The 21,495-nt window shown below is 39.8% G+C and overlaps 3 protein-coding genes across 5 annotated transcripts in view; 1 reads left to right on the top strand and 2 right to left on the bottom strand.

Moving 5' to 3' along the window:
- LOC110065975 (winged helix repair factor 1-like) overlaps positions 1 to 21,495 on the bottom strand; it is a 162,502-nt gene that overhangs the window by 127,398 nt on the left and 13,609 nt on the right. The gene's annotated exons all lie outside the window — the stretch shown is intronic.
- Positions 1,880 to 4,451, top strand: LOC110065968 (uncharacterized). The gene is made up of 4 exons (XM_089290251.1): positions 1,880 to 2,035; positions 2,576 to 2,746; positions 3,491 to 3,661; positions 4,265 to 4,451. Exons 1-4 carry the CDS (start codon positions 1,931 to 1,933, stop codon positions 4,268 to 4,270), a joined length of 453 nt encoding a protein of 150 aa, XP_089146377.1. The 5' UTR covers positions 1,880 to 1,930; the 3' UTR covers positions 4,271 to 4,451.
- On the bottom strand, positions 6,507 to 21,453 carry LOC110065965 (uncharacterized). Of its 3 annotated transcripts, none has more exons than XM_089290242.1 (9): positions 21,268 to 21,453; positions 15,804 to 15,896; positions 14,530 to 14,768; positions 13,227 to 13,542; positions 12,190 to 12,252; positions 10,194 to 10,291; positions 9,706 to 9,903; positions 8,902 to 9,304; positions 6,507 to 7,830 (listed from the first exon to the last, which is right to left on the bottom strand). In XM_089290242.1, exons 1-9 carry the CDS (start codon positions 21,308 to 21,310, stop codon positions 7,685 to 7,687), a joined length of 1,599 nt encoding a protein of 532 aa, XP_089146368.1. In that variant the 5' UTR covers positions 21,311 to 21,453; the 3' UTR covers positions 6,507 to 7,684. The 3 variants fall into 3 exon arrangements, with proteins under 3 accessions (XP_089146368.1, XP_089146370.1, XP_089146369.1); XM_089290244.1 differs by lacking the exon at positions 21,268 to 21,453 and adding an exon at positions 15,987 to 16,641; XM_089290243.1 differs by lacking the exon at positions 21,268 to 21,453 and adding an exon at positions 16,274 to 16,641.

Below are 21,495 nucleotides of genomic sequence, written 5' to 3'. Positions count from 1 at the left end.
CGTTATATGCCCGTTCAATGTCAACAGCTGATGTCCTTTTAAATATCCAGGCTACGAAATTTAGCTCAGAGGATGACGAAGACAGAAATTACTTTTCTGCTGTGCTTATAACAGAGCAATGGAGAATACAGAATGAATTTGCATGTATATTCTCACAGAGGCTTTGTCATTGTTACATGTAACTTCTCACGTCACTAGACAGTATGGCCATGGGGAACTTCCATCGCATGTTCGTTTATTCACCCTCCCCCCCCCCCCCCCCTCCCGCGGTCCCTGTCAACGTTCATAAGATTTACAAAGCAACACTACAGCCTGTTATGGAGATAGAGTATCATGCTGTTGTGCACGACGAAATTATCTTCAGCATAATATTACAATATTTAATAAGCCCACTTATTCCCGCTCCCCTGGCATTTGTTTTTTTTTAAATGAGCTTCCGTAAAGAAGCCTAGCTAGTCAATAAATTAAAGTAGGCTGTTATTGTTGGCCGACAAATGGAGGCTTATAGAGACAGCCGTTCCTAGCGGAGAGTGTGGAAACTGAGAATGAGAATTGTGACAGAATTCGCTCCTCGCAAACAACACAATGAAGTGAAGAAAAAAACTTTGGAAAGAATCATGCCTTATACGCTCATCTCATTTGAACTTAAAGATGTCGAGTGCTTTCGGAACGGGTCGGGCCGCCAATTCTATACATTGAAGGCTAGCCAAATGAGCAAAGTTCATACTAGTTCTCCGCATATCCCCGACTCATGGGACAAGGTCAAAATCCATTTTTCTGATTGATGATCAAAACAATAATTTTTCATACAAAAAATATATTTCAACAGGAGGCCATTACACTTTATGCCCAAAATTTTGTTTGACTACGTATCAGTGATGAGCTTTGAGAGTTAGAGCTTCCGGCCCAGAATATAATCCGATCTCTGTCAACAATCTATGTGAATAATATCAGGTATCTATTTTCATGAGCTTTGTTCAAATACTATTGTGAATACGTTTGTTTGTTTTTTATTTTTTTCCCTGAGGGCAAGGTAACAAATCCTGCAATCTTATTGGTCCTTAGGGCGGTCCGGATTTTCCTATCTCTGCCCACGGTCACAGTACGTAAAGCGCTCGCGATGTGTGCGTGGAAATGTTCAACAATAATAAAAGTGATTTGAAAAAATAAATAAGCCATTTACCGGCTTATATAGGGTCGGTTCGTGTAGCGGAAAACTGTGACCTTGGACTTGAAAATGCTGCCCTCGGCCGGTGGCCTCGGGAAATATTTTCAAGACCTCAGTCAAAGTGATGTTTTTCATTATACGGACCTCCCAGCTGGCAAATAACAAAGGATACTTGTGTTTCCCTCCACGTACACAAACAAGATATACCGTTTTGTAAAGATACCTTTGTTTGTAGTGGCCCACGGGATGTTAAACAATTTCATCATGGTAGTCTACGTTTGAGGTCAACAAAACAAATAGTGCATAAAATAAACAAAAACTGTTCACATAACCCAGTACACTATAGCCAGCTGGTCTTTGAATTTTGACAACGCATTTGTTCTGAGCTCTCTACATCTACAACACGTGACCAAGGCGAGAAACGTGACATATGACTTCGTTCTTCATAAAAACATTGGAAAATCTGGAAATACTCCACGAAATTGTCAAATACGAGTCCTTTTGAACAGAAAAGTTAACTTAAGTTCAGCAACGCGAGAAAACGTGCGTACAGTAAGTAAATACACCCTCACTATTGATATCAGCTGAGAAACCTGTTTATCTTCTACACCTGACGTACAAAACGAACAATGCCTTAACAAAGACTTCTTTGTTCTTGCTTTTGTCAGTTCATATGCAATCCCGCTCTCACAGTCTTATAAAAGGGCGGGCATGAGCCGAGTACTCACATTGCTTTGCTGATCAGCAAAGACAGTTCTCAAGATGAACTCTCTAATACTGTTCCTGCTTCTTGGAGCTACCGTCGTCTTCGCCGAGATAGCGGACAAACAAAATGATCCACACCATAAAACGCCTAACCCACTCCTGGTAAGTTCTTGATTAGTTTGCTTTATGTTCGTCCCAGATCCAGATAAAATTTTATTGACAACAGACTGAATGTGATGCAGAAAGCTGTTTTCTTGAGATTCCAGGAATATTTTGATGGCCTCAATTGAGTTTATCGATTGTTAATAGTCTTTTAGAAGAGCCTTCAGTCTTTGAAATGTCCCAATTTTAATTTTTTTAATTTCTAAGTTCAACCGTTTATATAATCTGTCAGACGATGGAGTTTGGTAATTTTGTTAGATTCAGTTCCTCGGGAGCCTCAGCTAACAGGCAGATAGGCCAATTCCGATATATCAAAATTCTAACTTGGCTCCGAGGCTTAGGGGAAAAAAAACGAAAGAAATTAATTATTCACCCCTCATCCTCGATGCGATTTCTTTTGTTTTATTCCCCTAAGCGTCAGAGCCAAGTTAGAATTTTAATATATCGGAATTGGCCTATTCGTCCGTGGCATGTATCAAGATGGAAACTAAACTCATTAGAATAGTCAGGGTTGCATTATTATTATGCCTGCTTTTGCAGGAAAAGTGTATCAAAAAATGCCTCGAGGAGCATAAGCCATCAAAGCGACCAACAAGGCCGGGCGAGCTAGCTGACGAGGAAAACGATCCACGTCGTCCTCGTCCAAGCGGTGTAAGTCCTCGACCTCCTCGTCCAAGTGGTGTGAGCCCTCGTCCTCCTCGTCCAAGTGGTGTAAGTCCTCGTCCTTCACATGAGCCTTTCTTCGTAAGACTAGTTTGTTTCATAACTATTTAGTATTCTCACTCACTCGCCCCAAATTGCCCGATTGGGAGAGACGCCCATGTGAAAAGGTCACATGGGCGTGACGTCACTTAGATGCTCGTGATCTCACTTAGGGGGTTTATATCACGGAGTTTTTGCCTCGCTAGTGGTTTCAGGAAGAAACAGCACTATTTTTAGCTATCGAGTCATCATTTAGGTTTTCTCTCGATCAAAGGCATGATAAAAAACGCTGGCATATTCGTTTAAAAATGGTATCTTTTAGGGGTCGAGCCGCGCCCCGATTGGTCTCCTGTTGCATGTGTAACTCACATTTTCCCATGACATTCCCGACTTTTTTCCATGGGATTCCCCCCGGAACAATTAACTTGTTACATGTTGTAAAGTAAAATAAATCCTCAAGATAATTACGTAGACAAACAACTGTTCTTTTTTAGTTTTTAGGAAGGTTTTACTGTTATGAGATGAACTTATTGTCTTTGGCAATGTTCACCAATGTTTCTAAATTTTGCTCTATCAGAATACCAATTAACTTATCAATGTAGGCAGTATGGCGATGTTCTCAAATTTAAATCAGTCACTTACAAACTGGATTTCCGATTATCAGACAGACTGATTCATCCGGGCATCAAGATGGAAACTAAGTTCATGAGAACAATGCCGGAGGGCTACATTATTATTGTGCTTTCTCCGCAGAAAAACTGTGTAGAAGCCTGCCACGAGAAATATAAACCATCAATACTACCAACAAAGCCGGGCAAGGAAGCTGACGAGGAAAGTGATCCACGCCGTCCTCGTCCAAGTGGTGTAAGTCCTCGTCCTCCTCGTCCAAGTGGTGTTAGTCCTCGTCCTCCTCGTCCAAGTCGTGTAAGTCCTTGTCCTTCTTTTAAGCCTGTCTTTGTAAGTCTAGTTTGCCTCATAACTATTTTAATGTTCTACTCACGCGCCCCAAATAGCTGTATCATGCCATCTTAAAGAAATCCGCATGCGAACAGCGTTAAACAGTAACATTTGTTTTCTTGAGTTTCCAGGAAGGTTTTCATGTTGACCGTGGAGATTGTTAAGCGCCTTGTTTTTAAATTTTTCCGTTTACACTCTGTCAGAATGCTTTACTCATTAACTTATGGGAGGAACATATTACTACATCTTTTAATCGCAAAGCGACATTGTCAAACGTTAACAATCGTTTTCTTGAGTTCCCGGCAAAGTTTTGTTTCTGACAATTGAGTTGCGTAATAGTTATTTGAAATTGTCTTATAACATTTTAACAAAATTTTTTTAAGTTTGTCCGTCCACAATCAATCAGAATGGCCTATTCATTAAATTATTAATTGCGTGGTATAATTATTTTTTAATATTCAGCTCCACGGCAGGAACATTAACTTAAAATGGGATCCTGAGTTATCAGACAGATTATTCGGGGCATAAAAATGGAAACTAAGTTTACGAAAACACTGCTTTCTTTTGCAGGCCTGATCAAGCTACCAAGTCCGCCATAATGTCCGATTGCCCGAAGAGCCTTAAGCCCAGTGGTAGACCATTTACCAGGCAACCTCAGTCGTCCCACGATCATGTCTCATGACTGCAACATTTAGACATGCGTAGCTGTTATAGGAGATATATTACAAAGACAGGGAAATAAAGCATTGAAAAAGTATTCGACTTGTGTATTTAATGAACATGCATATTAATATTTCGTAGTCCCCTTCTAAATTATACAAGACGTCCTACTCAGCAGTTGAAATTGTTAAGCCTGTTATGTTTATTTGCAATATTTGTTTCTTTCAGTTTAGCTGGCATGCCTGAAAACTAGCTAGTTGTAGCTAAATGCATCGACCACGATAAACATTCAACCTTTAACATGTCACAGTACATGCAAATCCCGATATGATTAATCCTTAGTTTAAAGTATTGTATCTGCCCCGAAACAAAATCTTCCGTTGTAAGTCCTACATTTGACTGGTCCTGCTCCTGCCTTAAGGTCATTCCACTGAAATAGAACCTGCCCTGAGATTTTTGTGAAACTTTGTCTATTGATTGTTTATGTTATAGGAACTTAAATTTTGAAATAAAAATGAGGGGTCCCCATGTTCGTTTAGGAGCAACAGCGCCTTGTTAATACCCATATAAATCCTTATAATAGCACCATGATTGTAGTCACGATAGCTTGCTAAATTCACGTTTCCGACGATTGTTTTTTGTTCTACCCTGAGAATTGGTCCATATTTATTTTACACAGAGAAATTTATTACTCAATTCAAAACAACAGAAAAAAATGATAGGTCATCATACTCGTTTGCGAGAAAATGACGATTTACCTCTATGGCGGGGTCCAGCTGTAAAGAAAAAGCCGCCATTTTTTAATACGCGCGCGCTAATCACGCGTGAAATGATGCGCAGTAGGGATGCGCAATGCAATACTGAGGAATAACCTTAAAGAGCGAAAACAATTTGTATCTATTGGCAATATTACGTCAGACTCAATAAACAAATTTCTTAACATGTTAAACAAGGATCGGTACTTGGACCTTTTCTTTTTCCACTTTATTTTAATGATTTTAATAATTCTTCTGTTTGAACCTGATATCCATTTGTTTACCAATAGCTCTAATCTTTTCTATGTCAACAAGAGTTTAAAACTTGAAACATTTGTTACCAAAGAACTACGAAAAGTATATAATTGCCTTTGTGCCAATAAACTCTCTCTCAGCGCTGAAAATTATTACGTCATTTTTTACTCACCTCAAAAATGTTAATTATTATGATTATTGTTATCCTAAAATAAACTGAATCAATCACTATCTAGGTATAATGATAGTCACAGGTAAATTGCAATTGTAAGCGTAATATGTAGATTTAGCCAAGCCTAAAAGCGGAGCGTCTAGGTCAAGTTGTTCAAATCTCGATTAAGCTTACCCAGGATTAGCGAGAATTTTGATTCAAGTTTTGTAACTTTGTGGTGTGGTTTTCTGTAAATTTTTTGGCGCTCCGTTTTGTGTTTAAATGATGGCAAAATACAAAAAACAAAAACAGTGAAAAAACATTTGTATACATGAAAATTTATAATTCGGTTAGCTTTTGATCCTGGGTTAGCATTAACTGGCTTCCGAACAACCCGGTCCTGTTTACAACAAGTTAACGTGACATGAACCCGTGATCCAACGGAAAAGCAGCACCTGGTCACCGGTGAACTTAAAAAAACACGTGACCTCGATGAGATCTAAACTTGAGCTCGCTATACGGTCACGTGCTACTGGTGAACAGATACCTTGTTTTGAAAGGTGTCAATTAACTATAAGAGGGATGTCAAGTATCAAAGGACGCTACAAACGCTACAAACCTCTTACATGGAGTATGGCCGCCATCTTGCGCTACTCCGTCGCCGCCGCCGCCGTCGTGCGTACGCGCCCACGAGCAATACCGTTAGCCATGATAACCATGGGAAAATTTATTCATGTGTTTCCTTTTTTATGGGGCTCCGCTCGGGCCGCCGGAGCTCCGCTGTAACCTTGTACATGTATTAAATTTAACATGATATTTTGTTTCTTTTTCGAATTACTGATAGCAATTATAATCTGGTAATTTACGACGATTCGTTGACTGATGCCTTCATGCCAACTGCGATGCGTCTTTTGGAACCCAAAAAGCATGTAGTTCTTTTCCTGGCGATGAAAACACGGTAAGTTGGAACGAGAAAACAAAACTGCACGTGTTTGAACAATGAGATAATTATTTAATTATTTAATTATGATAGTGCAGGAAAATCAGGGTCACACCAATGGTACTCTAGAATATGGGCTTGTTTATTAAAAATATTTTTCCCCTTCCGAACTTTTTTTAATACATTTGAAATAAATATATTACTTTAAAATTAGTATTATCGAGTGATCCAATCTAATATATTAATACCCTAAAATAAAATAAATAAAAAATAAACAATATTTGCATTTCTTGCAAAACAGACTATAGCCTTTTCTGTTGTCATTATTTCGCAATTGACTGTGCTTCCCGTTGTTGGGTTTTTTTTCAGTAACATTGTACAAATTGTGGACACTGTAAATAAGTAAACAAATAGTGCAAATAGAACTAACCTATTAGGAATCCCAACTGGTGGGAGGCTGAGCAGTTGGAAATTTTCACTACACGGTCGAGGAGTTGAACTCGGGACTAGCGAGATCAAATCCAGACAGCCGTAGGGAGAACGATTTGAATAAGGTACCTCCAGATTTCAAATCCAGTGTCCTAAACCACTCGGCCACGCCTCCTTCTCCATTCTATTTATTCATTAGAAGGGAAGCAATTAGTTTCAAAACAATGGAAAATGGAAAAAGAAATGTCTATAGAAGGTCGACTACCGAACATTAGCGACCCCTAGCTATCACGACGGCAATGCCAAGGTCAATGTAGACTAAAAACATTCTTTATATTTTGCTTAGGAATCTGGTGACAATCTGCTACAAATCTTGGGAGCATCTATTGGTCTCAGTCCAGATGAAAAACGGTCAGTTTCACAAATGTCGCGGCTCACTTTCGCGGATACTGTGGTTCAAGTTCTTTACTGAAATACACGGAATGTGACGAATTCACATTGCATAGGAAGGCTAAAGAATTTAAACAATATTTATTACGCTCGCGCATCGCCACTACTTTTCTGTTGCCGTTGCCGTCGAGGCTTGACTAAAGCTCTCCATTGTCGAGTTACTTGTCAATCACGTTCTTTGTGGCGCGCTATAAACTTCTCCATCTAGTTGACTGGTGTCGCGATTACTATGAATGAAGTGTCATACTTCGCAGAATTTAAATAAAAATCGTTTTTTAAAAAAGACTATTTAATCCTCCTTTCAATATTTGCGGAGTGTATTTTACCCCCATCATAAGGGTGAATTTTATCTACAGGTCGTCAGGCACTTCTGGTGGTCGTTGTCTGAGGTCATCAAGTTCCCTTAGTAGATTTATTCGCTGAATTGCTCCTGTTGTCTCTCTTACTAATTTTGACCGCATGGAGACACCCAGAGCTCGTTGGGCAGCCGTGAGACCTGCAAAAAATATTATAGTGAATGTCCATGTGTTAACATTTCAAATATCCTCTTGTCTGCTGCTTTGTAAATGCAGCAATCCGATTTCGTCTCGAGTTTCCACGATCTTCATTAACTATTAGTTCTCATTGGGGGAGAGATTCTCGGGTTCCATAAAATTCTCAAGACTTCAACATGACCGGTGACTGTATGAGATTATGTAATAATATTGCATAATCTCACAATAAACTACTGGCAATCAATTGATGAGTTAGTGTGTTAGTCAGCAACCAGTCAATCGGTCAGTCAGTGAGCGAGTGAGTTTGTGATTCAGTTTGACAATCGATCGGTCGGTCGGTCAGTATTGGTCACCTTACTAAACGAGAAATCAGTTCAGAAATATCAGCTTAATTGATCTAAAGTGAATGAGGTATTGTGTTGATAAGGATAACCAAGATAATTACTTGTCATAAAGTTTAAACACATATAGAATTCAGTATTTTTGTACGTGATCACCGATTGTTTAACATTTTCTAGTTACCACGTTAGTCTTGAGATTGCAGCGCCCGACTGGCCACTCACAGAGTGTTATGATTTGTTTATGAGTTGTTTATCTTAGTTTATCAAGAGTACTTGAGCTCCAAACAGTACCTTATCGATGGTCATGATTAGATTCCTCTACTGGCCTTGGTTCTGAAACTCCCAAGAAGATCCTGTTTGGGTTTCTAGTTCACTAAACTTAAGCTTCTTTTGGTTGTTTTAAGAGCTTTGTAGTTCGCTTGTGAAAGTCCCGTGAAAGTGTTTGGGTGTTTATTCTTAAAGAGTGTTTAATCCTCCAAGGTCAGTTCGTCCCGTGTGGCCCAAACATAGCTACCTATATGTTATTTAAGTGCGTGTGCACTCGCTAGTCAAGTAGTAGTACTCTGATCTACTCTAGTAGAGGGAACAGAAGTAGAAATAGAAGCAGCTGTACAAGTAAGACGGAGAAGTCCGTGTAATAAATGCCTCAGAGATGCAGAGTCTCGGTACCTCTTCACTTTACGACTGAGAGATTTCTAACATACTGATGACTAACTGATAACTGCGACTTACCACCGTCGATATCCCTTGACCTGATGCAGTGGTCTGTCTTGCCAAGGTAAAAGGTACTGTCCATCCAATTCGAACAGTGAGAGAACAGGCTGTGATATCGAGTGATGATGGCACCAGCACGGGTTAAGTTGTCTTGGGATACCGCGAGGTTCAGGTCGGGTGCGCAGTTTGGTGAGGACTTGAGATAAAGGGAGATCAATCTGTTATATATTCGAGGAAGCACGCGAGCTGTTGTGTTTAGTTGTTGATGGCTCCAGTGTTGTGCTGCTTTCTCGAGGAAACACACTGCTTCCCGTTCTTCAACTGCACTTACACCCACACTGGCAGACCTTTCCATGATTATAGCCCCGATGTTGTAGAGCGCGATTGAAGTGTATGTAGACGGTTCCATTGGTTCAAATATCTACGGGGGATTAGACATTTAAATGACTCGAAATAACACTACATCTTTGGTGAAAACAGCGCTAAATTATGAGTGAATGCGTTCTTTCATACACGAGTGTAACTGAACACCAAGATAAAGATATGAAGTGAATAGACCGTTTTCGATACTGTATATTAAAATTCAGCTTGGCAGTGAGACTTAGAGGACACTAACAAAGGAAATTGAATGACTATGTTTATTCACTTCTTTTGTTTGTGTCCTCTGACCTTACTATCAAGTTGAATTTTAATATATCGAAAGTGGCCTATTGTGAAGTAATATATCGAACACAAAAGACGTGTTTGACCACAATTCCAAACATTGAGCACGGTTGTAAAACATTGTACACTTATTGCTAGGCTCATACAACCAAATCTCACCTCCAAAGCCTCCACGATGTGCTCTTCGGCACCATCTTGATTGCCAGCAAATCTGTCAGCGGCAGCATACACAGCAGATGCGTAGCCCCGGATGACACGGTCATTCACACAGCTGTAGTACGAAGACAAGCGGCAGGCTCTTTTAGCAAGGTTGACCGCCTCCTCCAGTCTGTGTTGGATTAAACAAGCTACACCTTCCTACAAAGAGAAGTTCAAAAGAGCTTTCTTTAGTGTTTCCTTTATTCTATAGTTACCCCTCTCCCGAAAGCATTGTTCTGTTCAATAAACCTTCAGTTCAGCGCAGACGTTGTCGTTTTGTTAAACTCCCCAACATCAACTCCTCTCAATCTGGCCTGTACTCGGACCAGATTGCTAACCATAAGAGCAACGCGACTAACACAAGGGAAAATATTTATTGCCCCTTAAAATATAGTTATGGCAGCTGCTTAATAGTTTTTCATGATTTACTTGCAAATCGGTACGCTTACCTCGAGCAGTATCATGGCGACTAGATCTTGATACTGCGGCCTTGTTTTGGCCCACCTTTCCAGTAGCTTTCTATGCCGTCGATAAAGTGAAAATTGCCCTGCATGAGTGACAGAGAATTTATGTCAGGAATCACTTTCTGTCCTTTACCATAAAATGCTAATTACAACCCTTCCTCGGAACAAAACATATAGGGACCCATGCGCTAACGATTTCCAAAATATAACACGTACTGAAAGGAATACATAAGGGTTCCAAGCATTCCCAAGGCTGCTGCCTAACGGGCGCCCGGTCGCCTGAGGCGCCTAAGTTACGAGTGCGGGCGACTAAAGTTTTGTTCGAGGAGCCCGAGTGGGCGCCTAAACATGAAGTTTTCATTCCCATGTAATCTATCCACTGACTTCAATCTTCTCATGAAATCGGTCAAAGAATCATTCACACAATAAATTAAACAGAAAACAACGGCAACTCTGGTCCTGTTTTGCTTTTATCGTGAGAAATCTGGTCAAAAACACGGCAACAAAGTCTCTCTCCGCTCACAAAACAGCCGAAAACAGCCATCTTTGAAAATCGCCCTATAATGCATTGCAAGCTCAGTGTTGAATACATGTACATCATGTATGCCAATGAATTGTGTCTCTGTTGATGCCTTGCTGATTCCGAGTTGCAAAATAACTACTTTGATACCTAATATTTTTGGAATTGGAGTGATGATCCTGCTGACATTATATTTACAGTTGAAAAAAGATAAATGTGTCTAAATATTTGTCCGATACTTAAGAAAACTTCACTTAGATGTACTGAATGAATTTCTTTAGGTTTTGAAAGGATAATTCGAGTAACTAGCCAGCAAAAAGAACACATTGCAATTCTCTTTGCATACTAGGGTTCTATATTTTAAATTATCAAATGAATTGTCACGACACCGCCCAATATACAAGAATTTATTTTCTCCAAAGAAGTGCCCAATATTGCTGTAATGCTGCCTCAAAATCACCTTTAGTTTATACTAATGTCCCAAGCCCGGGGAAGGAACGCACATTTCAGTGAGGCCAAATTCAACCCCCCCCCCCCTCCAATGCCTCTTTCATTTTTATTTGTTTTCATTTGCAGCTTGCATTTCATGATTTGTACAACATATTTCGTCTTTTTAAAATAGACTTGCAAAACTCAAAAACAAAAGCAGCAATATAAATTTTTATAAAAAAAGCTGCAGCACTTGCATGGATACACCAATTATTGAGTCTGACCATAAATAGTATTCTTTCTCAGTCATGACCTGATCACTTTGCTGAATGCTTTATTTATAAAATTTGATTGATATTAGACCATATCAGTGTCTCACGAAAAATCTCTGCCCCAGGACCCCTCCCCAAAATTTCCACAATTAACCCCCCCATCTTCCTCAAACTCACCAACCCCCCCCCCCCCCCCCGGATTGACCACGGAGAATTTTATCTGGGCTCCTAAAAAGGTGGCTTGGGCTCCCAACTTTTGGTGGAAGGAGCCCAAAGGGCTCCTTAAAAAATTTCTTAGGCAACAGCCTTGATTCCGTCAGTTGGCAAAAGGCAGAAAAACACACAAGAGAAAAACAAAGAGACCAAAATTAGAAACCTGCTGTCATCATTCAATTAACGTGTTTAACAATATCAGATTCTGAGGTGCTCTTAACGATTTCAAGCCTGTGCTATAATTTATCAAAGAAATATGGACATCAAGTGAAATGCGCTAAAATTAAAATATATTTATTTTTTGAGCAGCTTTTGTTGTGGGTTGGGAATTTGCAGTCTTCTTGAAGCTACGCTGAGTGGATTCCTTTGTCATTATTATTATTAAGCGAGTCCCACCTTTGAGCAAGTGCAAATATTTTTTTTCAAAAAAGACAAATACCCAGAGGATGGGGATGAGCGGGCATGGAAATGATGTAGTCATCATGTAGTTTGATGTTTTTAGCTGGCCTGCAGTAGTCTTGAATGCTAGATTTGACACTGAGCTCACCATTGTCTGCCAGATCCTCGAAGTGCATAATCGTACTCCAAGTAAAGGGATTCTGCATCACTCCTGTTTACCAAAGTTGGAAACAATGTAAATTAAAAAATATCTGAGAAGAAAAAAATCTAGTTTCTTTCAATTTTTTAAAATTCATTTCAATTTTTTTTTTATCTTTGCTTATGTGAAGAAAACAACAACAGCAACAACAACAACAACAACAACAAAAAAGAAAAAAGAAACGAAATGAAACGAAACTTAACCAGACCAGACTTAATTATAACTTTGAATAACTGACACTATAGTAAGTGCAGTCGAACCTCTTTAATACGGACACTGACGGGGTAGAGCTGCGTGGCCCTGTTATTGAGGTAACCATGCTATAGAGATGAAGATTATATGGATTCTAGTTTCTCTGGAATGGAATGAACTCTCCGTTATGAAATGAACTCTCCGCGTTTTTCAGGCTAGGTGTCCGTATGAAGAGATTCCACTTTGCAATCATGGAGCCGATTGCCACGCCCACAAATAGCGCTGTTAACGAATCATATTTTGAGGTATCATATCCCCGTGCAAAGTGCATGGGAATTCATCAGTGAATCGTACCACCGTAGATGGCCAGCGCAGGAAACTATGCAGCCATTGGTAAGGGCGGGAAAGTCTTGTCAGGTAAATTGCTGTTAGTTTTTGTCTTGAGCCCGATTGACTAAGAAGACAAAGGCTCATAGAGAATTTGTTTAAGCCTTTCTTAACAATTTGAGAGCTTGTAAAACACAACCAAAGGAAATGCACAATTGCTTTCCAAAGGCCCAAAGGCATCAGAAAACTGGTATCATGATGATGGTGATGCTAAGGTCGACCTGTTAAAACCAAGCAGACCCAAAATGTTATGGGGGAGAACAGGCATGCCGTCGGAGGGCAGTGGGATGGGTGCTGTCAAAGCTGTAACATCAACTCCAAGTACAAGGAGAGAGTCAAAGCCTTTTGCACCTTTCAAGGCATGGAGAGAAATAGGTAGGTAATGCTAAAATTATATTACCACTGACCTGCAAGTCTTATTTTAGGAAGAGGATACTCGATTTCAAGTACATTCCCATTGTGGTAATATCGAGAAAAGCCTACTCCCGTGAGATTAGTTTTTATGCTGAAGATAATTTCGTCACACACAACAGTATGATCCTCTAGCTCCTTGACAAGCTGAAGTGTTGCATTGTAAATCATAGGAATGTTGACAGGGATCAGGAGTGTGAATAAACGAGCATGCGATGGAAGCTGGTTCCCCATGCTGTCTACTGAAGAGTTACCAATGACAATGCCTCTGTGAGGATATACATACAAAATCATCCTGTATACTCCATTATTCTGTTATAAGAAAAGAAGTGCAAAAGTGAGTCTGCATCAGGACAAGATAGGAAAAGGACATCAACTGTCTCCTTTAATGCTCATAAAATGTGTCTGAAAACTGGCAGGAGGCTCTGAATGGGGTTAGTGGGGAGAAACTGCATGATACCTGAAGCTGGCAAATCTAGTGTTCTAGATAAGTGAGGAGTCTTAGGTAAAAAAACCATCAAGGTCAACTACATGATCCAACAAATTAATAGAAAATTTATAATGAGTTGGTGGGAACAGTGAGAATTGACCTGTTGGAATTCCTTATTGACACCCTGCATTGAAAAATTATCTGAAATCCTGAAATGCCTTCTAGGACTGGTGCGAAGTCTGGAGCCGAAATATCAAAGGGTCTGGGACGGCCAAGTGAATTAAGAAATTCTCGGGTCATCCAGTCACACACCAAGGTAATGCTCGATATTCTTTGAGCTTCAAGCAATTTCTGAGCATTTCTTGATTCTAGACTCACCAAAAGACTACACAATTAAGATGTGGAAAGGGTGCCAAGAAGGAAGTGTGCATCGATCTTTTATACGTCCTCTAAATTGATGTCAGGAGCCCTGTGGTGCACAGCCAAAAGCTTATCACACAAGTGTCTGGCACCACAAAACTGAATGCCAATGGACCTCTTTGACAATACGTCGACTATTTTGAATTCAATTGTCTCAAATAGCTATTATGGGATCCTTTGGAGGCAAATACATACTGAGCATCCCATAATACCTATTTGAAACTGCAGAATTCAAAATGGCCGCCATACTGCTGAAAAGGTCCATTCTCTCTATGAGATGTGCCTGAAGGGAATCATGGTAGTTGTATTCATCAACATAAATACCCAGTCCACATACCATGACTCCCAACAGGCACATCTCATAGAGGGAACTAGCCCAGCACTACCAGTGAATAGCTTTCAATTATCAACAATGTACTATCGCAGAAAAAATATTTATGTCTATTTACCACAATAACTTGATCTGGACAAGAAGATGTCATATCACAAAGCCACATCTCCTCGGTGCGTCTTGAGCAAAGCACAATGACATAACCAAAAACAACTCTAGTTTGCGACGAGACATTTCTTCTATACTGTTGCCATGGTATGGCTATGGTGTTTCCACCGCCAGGGTTATGCTGACTCTGCTTTATCACGTTCATTGCAACATCCCCAGCAGGGAACATCTCTGTCGTTGGTATGTTGCCTAAAAAAAGTGAGCATGGAAGACTTTTTACTTAGTTTACCTTTGACTTAAGCTGATCTGGTAGCTTTTTTAATTAAAAAAAATAGAGCATGAATGAAAGTGAATCAACGTTCAATCTAACCTCTTTTAAAATATGGACACTTACGCCATCCCCTCCAACCCCCAGCCATGGGTGCTCTGCAAAGTTCAAGGCCTGGAGGGGGGGGAGGGGGAACTCCCACGTGTAACAGACTGAGGTGCTCGTTGGAAATTTTAAAAAGAACTCCCAAGAGGTACCAAGATCCTGTTATGTGGGTGTGGTTTGAAATTTTTTTCCTCCCCTGAGAGGTACCAATTCTTATATAACACATTATCTCCTGTCATATTTTTCAGCTCATTACCCTAAAAGGTACCGCAAAATCTCCCACTGTGGACCTTTCAAGGCTAAACACCCTAAGAGCCACCAAGACGTCGTTTTTAACCCCTAAAAGGTACGATGAGCATCCCGTATATGGAGTATGGGAGTCCACCCCCTGTCCCTCCCCCCTCGCTGGGGTTCAAGGCTGATGCAGATGGATGAACTTTGAAAATATCTTCATTCGTTTTGTCTGTCGTAAAACACACTCACTTGATTGCTCTTTCCAATTCACACTGCATGTAATTGCCTGTAATTGCTTCCAAAAATAATTCTTTTATTCCTGTATAAAACGTGCGAACCCGGAACCAAAGATGTCTGAGAGTGACGTAAAAATAAACTTCAACATCATATCCTTCAAGTATCAATTATATTATAGCGCCGTCCAGTTGCCACGGATTTAGGTGCCCCTAGTCAACAGGCATCACAACACAAAAAGAGAAAAATTCGCATATCTTTCGCCCGTTGTGACTTCCAATCTGACAGAATGAACACAAACGCTAAAAATATGTGATATTCAACATTATATCTAATGTCTATTATTATCCGAGCGTATTATCTCAAGTACTGCAACTATGAACTGATCTGAAGTTTCCAAATCGATCTAGAAACTCAGAAAAAGCTGTTTCAAAGTCTCTTACCTGCAGTGTTATTCATGTTTACATGAAGTCTGTTCTTTGGGCGAAAACAAAATCGAAACTGACACGGTACGCCGGTGTTGACAGCTGCCGAAGCTGAAATATTGCAGTAAACTATTGTTAGCTATGACCTTCCTCTTCCTTGGTAGAATTTTCCATCGAAAAGTCTTTGAAAGCCAAATTTACTTTTTCAGTGAAAGTAATGAACACAGCAACGTGCAAATCACATGACTCAAGAGACGATGATTTAGATCACCCGTCATTTCTTGTGCGACTACTGAAATGAATAATTTATATGAATCATCAATTCTTGGAACCATAGCGAGGATCGTCTGAATCGTGCGCGTGACCCCAGAAAATGTTATCTCCATCTCCTAGCACTTTAACGGCTTACAAGCAGTTTTTACTCTCGAAATTCAGGAAGGCAGAAGGAGGAGCAAAGGACAAAGGATTAAGACGAGAATGGGCCCTACCGTCCCTTTTGCCATCGCGTTCGAAAACCGTGATAAGGCCTATATCCCGCAAAAATCAGTCACCACTGGATCCTCATTTAGCATTGATTACATGAAGGTTTCCAGTGCTTCTCTCCCATAATACTTATCCGAGTCCGAGACCAGAAGTCGGTAAGCCTCGTCTTCGAAAAGAACACCGCCACTTGCTTTCTCTAAGTATTCTTGCATTCGCATCGGGACCCTGCGAGCAGAGCCTCTTTTATCGTTTTTTTGAGCGGATAGATGACAGAGAGGCTCTGTACGAGTCGTGTCAAGTTCTTGTTGAGCATGCTCAGCGCGTTGCTAAGATACAGTTTCGAATCCAGGCCGATCGCCCTTCCTGATCATGTAAAATGTAAACAGAGCGCAAGGACACCGCGGAAATACGTTTTTGGGGGCGCGATACAGTATTTTGCTGGTCAGCGGTACACCTTAACAAAACTACAAAATGCCTGCAACTTTTACATGATTTTAGTAGCGAGTCTTATTGACAGTCAAAAAGATACAAAACTTAGAGCGCACACTGTAAACTTAGCTTTTAAACTCCGCTCATTTGTTGGATAGTTCTCAGTTAATATTATATATTATGCCAAAGCCAAACTGAACTCGCACACGGTGTGAAATTGTTGTTGTTTCGTGAGAGTTCATGCTCGCAAGCGGCGAGCCAGTGGCAATTTACGTTACAATGTGCGCTAAGGCTAAGACTAGGCAGCTTTTGTGTTGCTGTAGCGGTGTTCTGAGGACATCAACCTCTCAAGTTTCTTGAATTGATGGGCTTGAACCGTATGAATCGGTATGTCAACGGCATTTCGATCAAATTCGTCGGGAAGACATGCTCGTGTTCGTCCACTTGTTCGATTGGGGGCACTCACGTAAGTAATCACGGTCATCCTGTCCTCACTCGGTATCACCGAATTATAGACCAAGTTGGCCGAAATCGAAGCAGTGCTTCGTATAAATCTTGGACACGTTGGTGTAACAAGTGTAGGACTGAATCCCCAAAAGGGTTCAAAATCTGGCCTCAACTCGAGGAAGAATTCACCGAGGTATGTTTTCTCATAAAATACTCAATTTTAATTATACTGTACTTCAGGAAGCTTGAGGCTGGCGAAAATAAAATTTTAAATTTTCATGGTTATTATTGTTTCTTTGTTTCTTGTCATAATTTCGAATTGTTGCAGTTCTGTATTTTGCTTTTAGCGCCTCTAAAGTGTGAAAATTATTTTAAACTAGTTGCATAGCTGTTAGAGTTTAGAAAAAAAAAACTATCTAGCTATTAAAAAAACCACAAGAAGTACATGACATCTGATTATCTTTAGATGGCAGAAGACATGGAATACAAAGCTGTTAAAAGGGTAATTAAAAATACATGCATATTAAACAATAAAATTACCATAAAATCTGGGTAATAACAACTTCCAGTTAAAACTCGATAAGTGAATTTCATTTTTAGTTATAAATAGGCTATCCCCCTTTTATTCACACAACAATCTTCTGATTATAAGGCCACCCAGATAATTTCTGACCACATTACCTTAGAGCCTGAGACTCTATAACTTTGTAACATTAATATTTGTTTACATATTACTATTATCTGGATTTCCCAATAGAAAACTTCTTCTATTGTACATTTTTTTCTATTTTGGCTCAGCAAAAATCCTTTTAGATACTGTCCATGGATGATTTCCACAACATCAATGCTGTAAAAACACCAGCTGAGAGAACACTGACCAATGCTCTCCATATGGCAACTCCTCTCCTGAACATTCAGCCATCTGTTGATGGTGGGAAGAGGCAGGGGGCAGGAGCCCGGGAGAATAGGTTGTAGGAATCTGGGGAGAAATGCAAAATGCTAATTTTTGTCCTTCATTAAGGCTTCAAATACTTTCAAAAACAAGAACTGAAAATGTTACTTGACTTTCATTTAGTGTCTTTAGAGACTTCTAGGCCAACAGGCAAAGAAAAACTCACCCTTGGGCTCAAAATGAGGCTCAAAATGAAACCCTTTGACAGTGGCTATGTCATAGGTCATTCACTTGAAAGACGTGGGTAAGAGTAGCAAGGCTGAAAACGAAGGAAAAAAGGAAAAGGAAATGCCTAAGGACTGTGCAGCTAAATGACTAGGATGTGTTTTGAGTCTCTTAATTTACAGGGGACAAGAGCAGGATGAACAAGGGTGGGGGTCAAGAGATAGAGGTATGGGAAGTGGGAGGTTCTGACTCTGCTGTCCCTCCCCCCACTTGATGCAGTACCTTGTCCCTAAGTAAAAGGTAAAGTCTGCATAGAGCCAAGTGGCCCATCAGGCCAGGCTTATCTCAGTTTCTGTAGCATGAACCAACTAGGAGTATTTCTACTACCCCCTGGATAGGATGCTAGTCGATCACAGGGTTACCCCCAGCATTAAATTCACCAGTACCCATATGTGCACCTTTGTGGAGAGAGGCACCGTGAGAGTAAAAGTGTCGTGCCCAAAAACACAACACAATGTCCTTGACCAGGGCTCGAACACGGACCACTCGATCCATTGCTGAGCGCACTAACCACAAGGCCACCGCACCTCCCACCTTGTCCCTTAGGCCTAACCTTAACCCTAAACCTAAAAAAAAAGGAGTCTGTAGATTTTAGTCAAGTTTACCTCTTTTGTCACTTGTGTATTTGAGATAATTTCTAATTTCCTCGCTTTGCCATTCAGTTTACAGCACCAAAGCCTGATTTTAAGTGATTCGCAACTACTGACGGAACTTGTTTTTGCAACTTACAACTTCAGACTTTGCACAAAATTTCTCACTGGAGAAAAGCAATGTTGTAGAACTTAAGTGATGAACTAAATGCAATAAATATTAATTTGTAAGAAATGTATCTGTTCTTTAATACATGCTTTTGTATCTAGTATCTGAGTTAGATGTAGCCAAGATATATTACCAATGGTTTGTAGACAACAGTAAGCCAATTCAGAGACACAGTGGCATAAACAAACCCACTTGTTAGCCAATTTATCACAGGAAAAAAAAAAAAAAACATATAATAATATTATACATATATAATTTATTGCCATCAGGTGCTATAATGTCTTGTAATAAAGTGGTTACAAGTTAAGTAAGAATCTTACAGAAGGGAGGATGATACAATACTATTACTAAGGCGATCATAATTAATTTCATATTGATTCAAAGCACGTGATATGTACATGTATGATTACAATGTAAAAATTATTTTGTAGTGATTGAGCAAAGCTCATCTGAATTAAATTAAATGAAAGGAAAAACAACAACAGTCAATTATTTATGTAAGTTGATACAATGCACATGTAAGATAGGGAAATAGAAATCGAAAAGCTTCAAATGACTGAGTAAACAAAATAAACTAATGGGTTTCATTGACGAGTTGATTACTGCCTCTCTGAAATGTTGAATGTCTTTTCAGCATCAAAAGAAGTGAAACTTGACAACATCCCATAAGTGGAAGCGGTTTCGTGTAAACAAATACAGGTGTTTGGGCATTTTAAAATATTTAGTTACATGTGCATACATGTACAGGGAAACGGTCTTGAAAATTTCCATGTACTATCAACATTTAATCGATGGAAACAAAAAAGACCTCAAAAAAGGAAAAATTGTCAATGAACCGAAGATATAGAGTGGTCTTAAATGTTTTCAGTATTTCCAGCGTTGGCTGCGGCCAACAAATCATAATATTTTCGATTTCTACTCCCTTCGCAAACGCCACCATTATATAAATGCAGGCTTAAAAAATCTTTAATGATAGAGAAATATCTTGTGAATGAAATGAACAAATGTTTTATTCTTACAGCAAACGGCAGGTACAAAAAAATTATTTCACCCGTTCCAAAAGGCGCAGAAAGTCAGACAGGTGATAGAAACGCCAAAACGCCAGTCTTTAAAGACAAATTCTTATCAAAGTTTCTTTGACGCGTTGCGAAATATAATCTCAATGAACAAGCACCACATGTCGGCGAAAAGTGAGTGTGAAGAAAACGGTCCCGACTTACATGTACCTTAACCATTTCGAGCAAATTACACTTTAAATCCAACCAGTCTTCAAAATCCTTGCAAAAGCTGCATACAGGACAAATTTTCTGCTTTGCTGGATACCCATCGTTGATTTTCACAATTCTGAGGCCAGGGCGGCTGAAGTAACACGATCCACGCTTCGTCCGCTCGAGCTGGCTCGAGTCAGCAAACTACACATTCCTCCACACAAAATGACTCCCCTGTACCGCTATTCTTTACGAACATTGCTTGAGTATTAAAAACCCATTTAAGGACATCAAACTCACCAATAACGGGAAGTATCAAGGATATTTTCGACCTTAAAACGAAGCAAAATACCGACCTCAGAGACTGCTCGATCGAAGGACAGCGCAGCCTGATGGTGATGACCACTGACCAGTTACTGTGACGTTAAAAAACGTATTTCCGCGGTGTCGAGCGCAAGAGTCGTCGTGTAAGACTTGGAGGTTTTGCATCCTACCCTTAGTTTGCAAACTCCAGTTAAAATTGAATAAGAAGAGTTAAGGTGAAGAATGAAAAGGATTCGTGCTGCCACTGTTGTGGGCTGAATGCCTGAATTTGTGCGGTGCTGGAAGTACAACTTACTACAGAGTCACGATGGCCTTGCCAAGAAGATCGCAAAAAAGTCGTCCGTCTTAAACTTAAAGTTGGAAGAGTTTAGAAGCAAATACAACCGAAGCAATCCGGCAGGATCAAGTTGCAAAACCGAACTACATCCAGCACTGGAGGGCAATAGTTGTATGGACATTTAAATACAAATTCCCCTTCTAATCATTATAATAATATTATATAATAATAATCATTATAATAATAATAATAATAATAATAATAATAATAATATTATTATTATTATCAAGTACACACAAATCATAATCGTTCTTTGTATGTGCCTGAGTAGTTTCGTTTGCTATTTGTTAATATGTCTTCTATGCAATTTGTGTTCACCTTCGCTGTAAATTTGCCACCTGAGCACCCTGCTGACCACCATAGCCAGATTAGCGAGCTTCTAGGCAGTTATACTAATTAAAGTAAAGTTGACGACACCGGAAATAGAATGAGAGCAATGGTCAACCTGGAAAAGATAGGCAGCCCATATTATAAGTGAAACCTAAATCTTTGATTTGCAAGAGACATTGCACCGCCCAACAAATTTGTTAAATGTGTTCTGATCAT

Source organism: Orbicella faveolata, unplaced genomic scaffold, assembly GCF_042242905.1.
Source record: "Orbicella faveolata isolate gen_17 unplaced genomic scaffold, um_ofav_v1 contig_2, whole genome shotgun sequence".
Classification (NCBI taxonomy): Eukaryota; Metazoa; Cnidaria; class Anthozoa; order Scleractinia; family Merulinidae; genus Orbicella; species Orbicella faveolata.
Note: the sequence above shows the minus strand (reverse complement) of the source record. Positions and strands in the feature narration are given on the sequence as shown.

Coding starts and splice junctions, on each gene's coding strand:
- LOC110065968 (XM_089290251.1), top strand. CDS start 1,931: ATGAACTCTCTAATACTGTTCCTGCTTCTTGGAGCTACCGTCGTCTTC. Junction 2,036..2,575: donor AAACGCCTAACCCACTCCTG/GTAAGTTCTTGA, acceptor CTGCTTTTGCAG/GAAAAGTGTATCAAAAAATG. Junction 2,747..3,490: donor GTCCTCCTCGTCCAAGTGGT/GTAAGTCCTCGT, acceptor CTTTCTCCGCAG/AAAAACTGTGTAGAAGCCTG.
- LOC110065965 (XM_089290242.1), bottom strand. CDS start 21,310: ATGGTGGTCAGCAGGGTGCTCAGGTGGCAAATTTACAGCGAAG. Junction 14,769..15,803: donor AAACATGAATAACACTGCAG/GTAAGAGACTTT, acceptor CACTTTTTTTAG/GCAACATACCAACGACAGAG. Junction 13,543..14,529: donor GTCCAGATCAAGTTATTGTG/GTAAATAGACAT, acceptor TTCTTATAACAG/AATAATGGAGTATACAGGAT.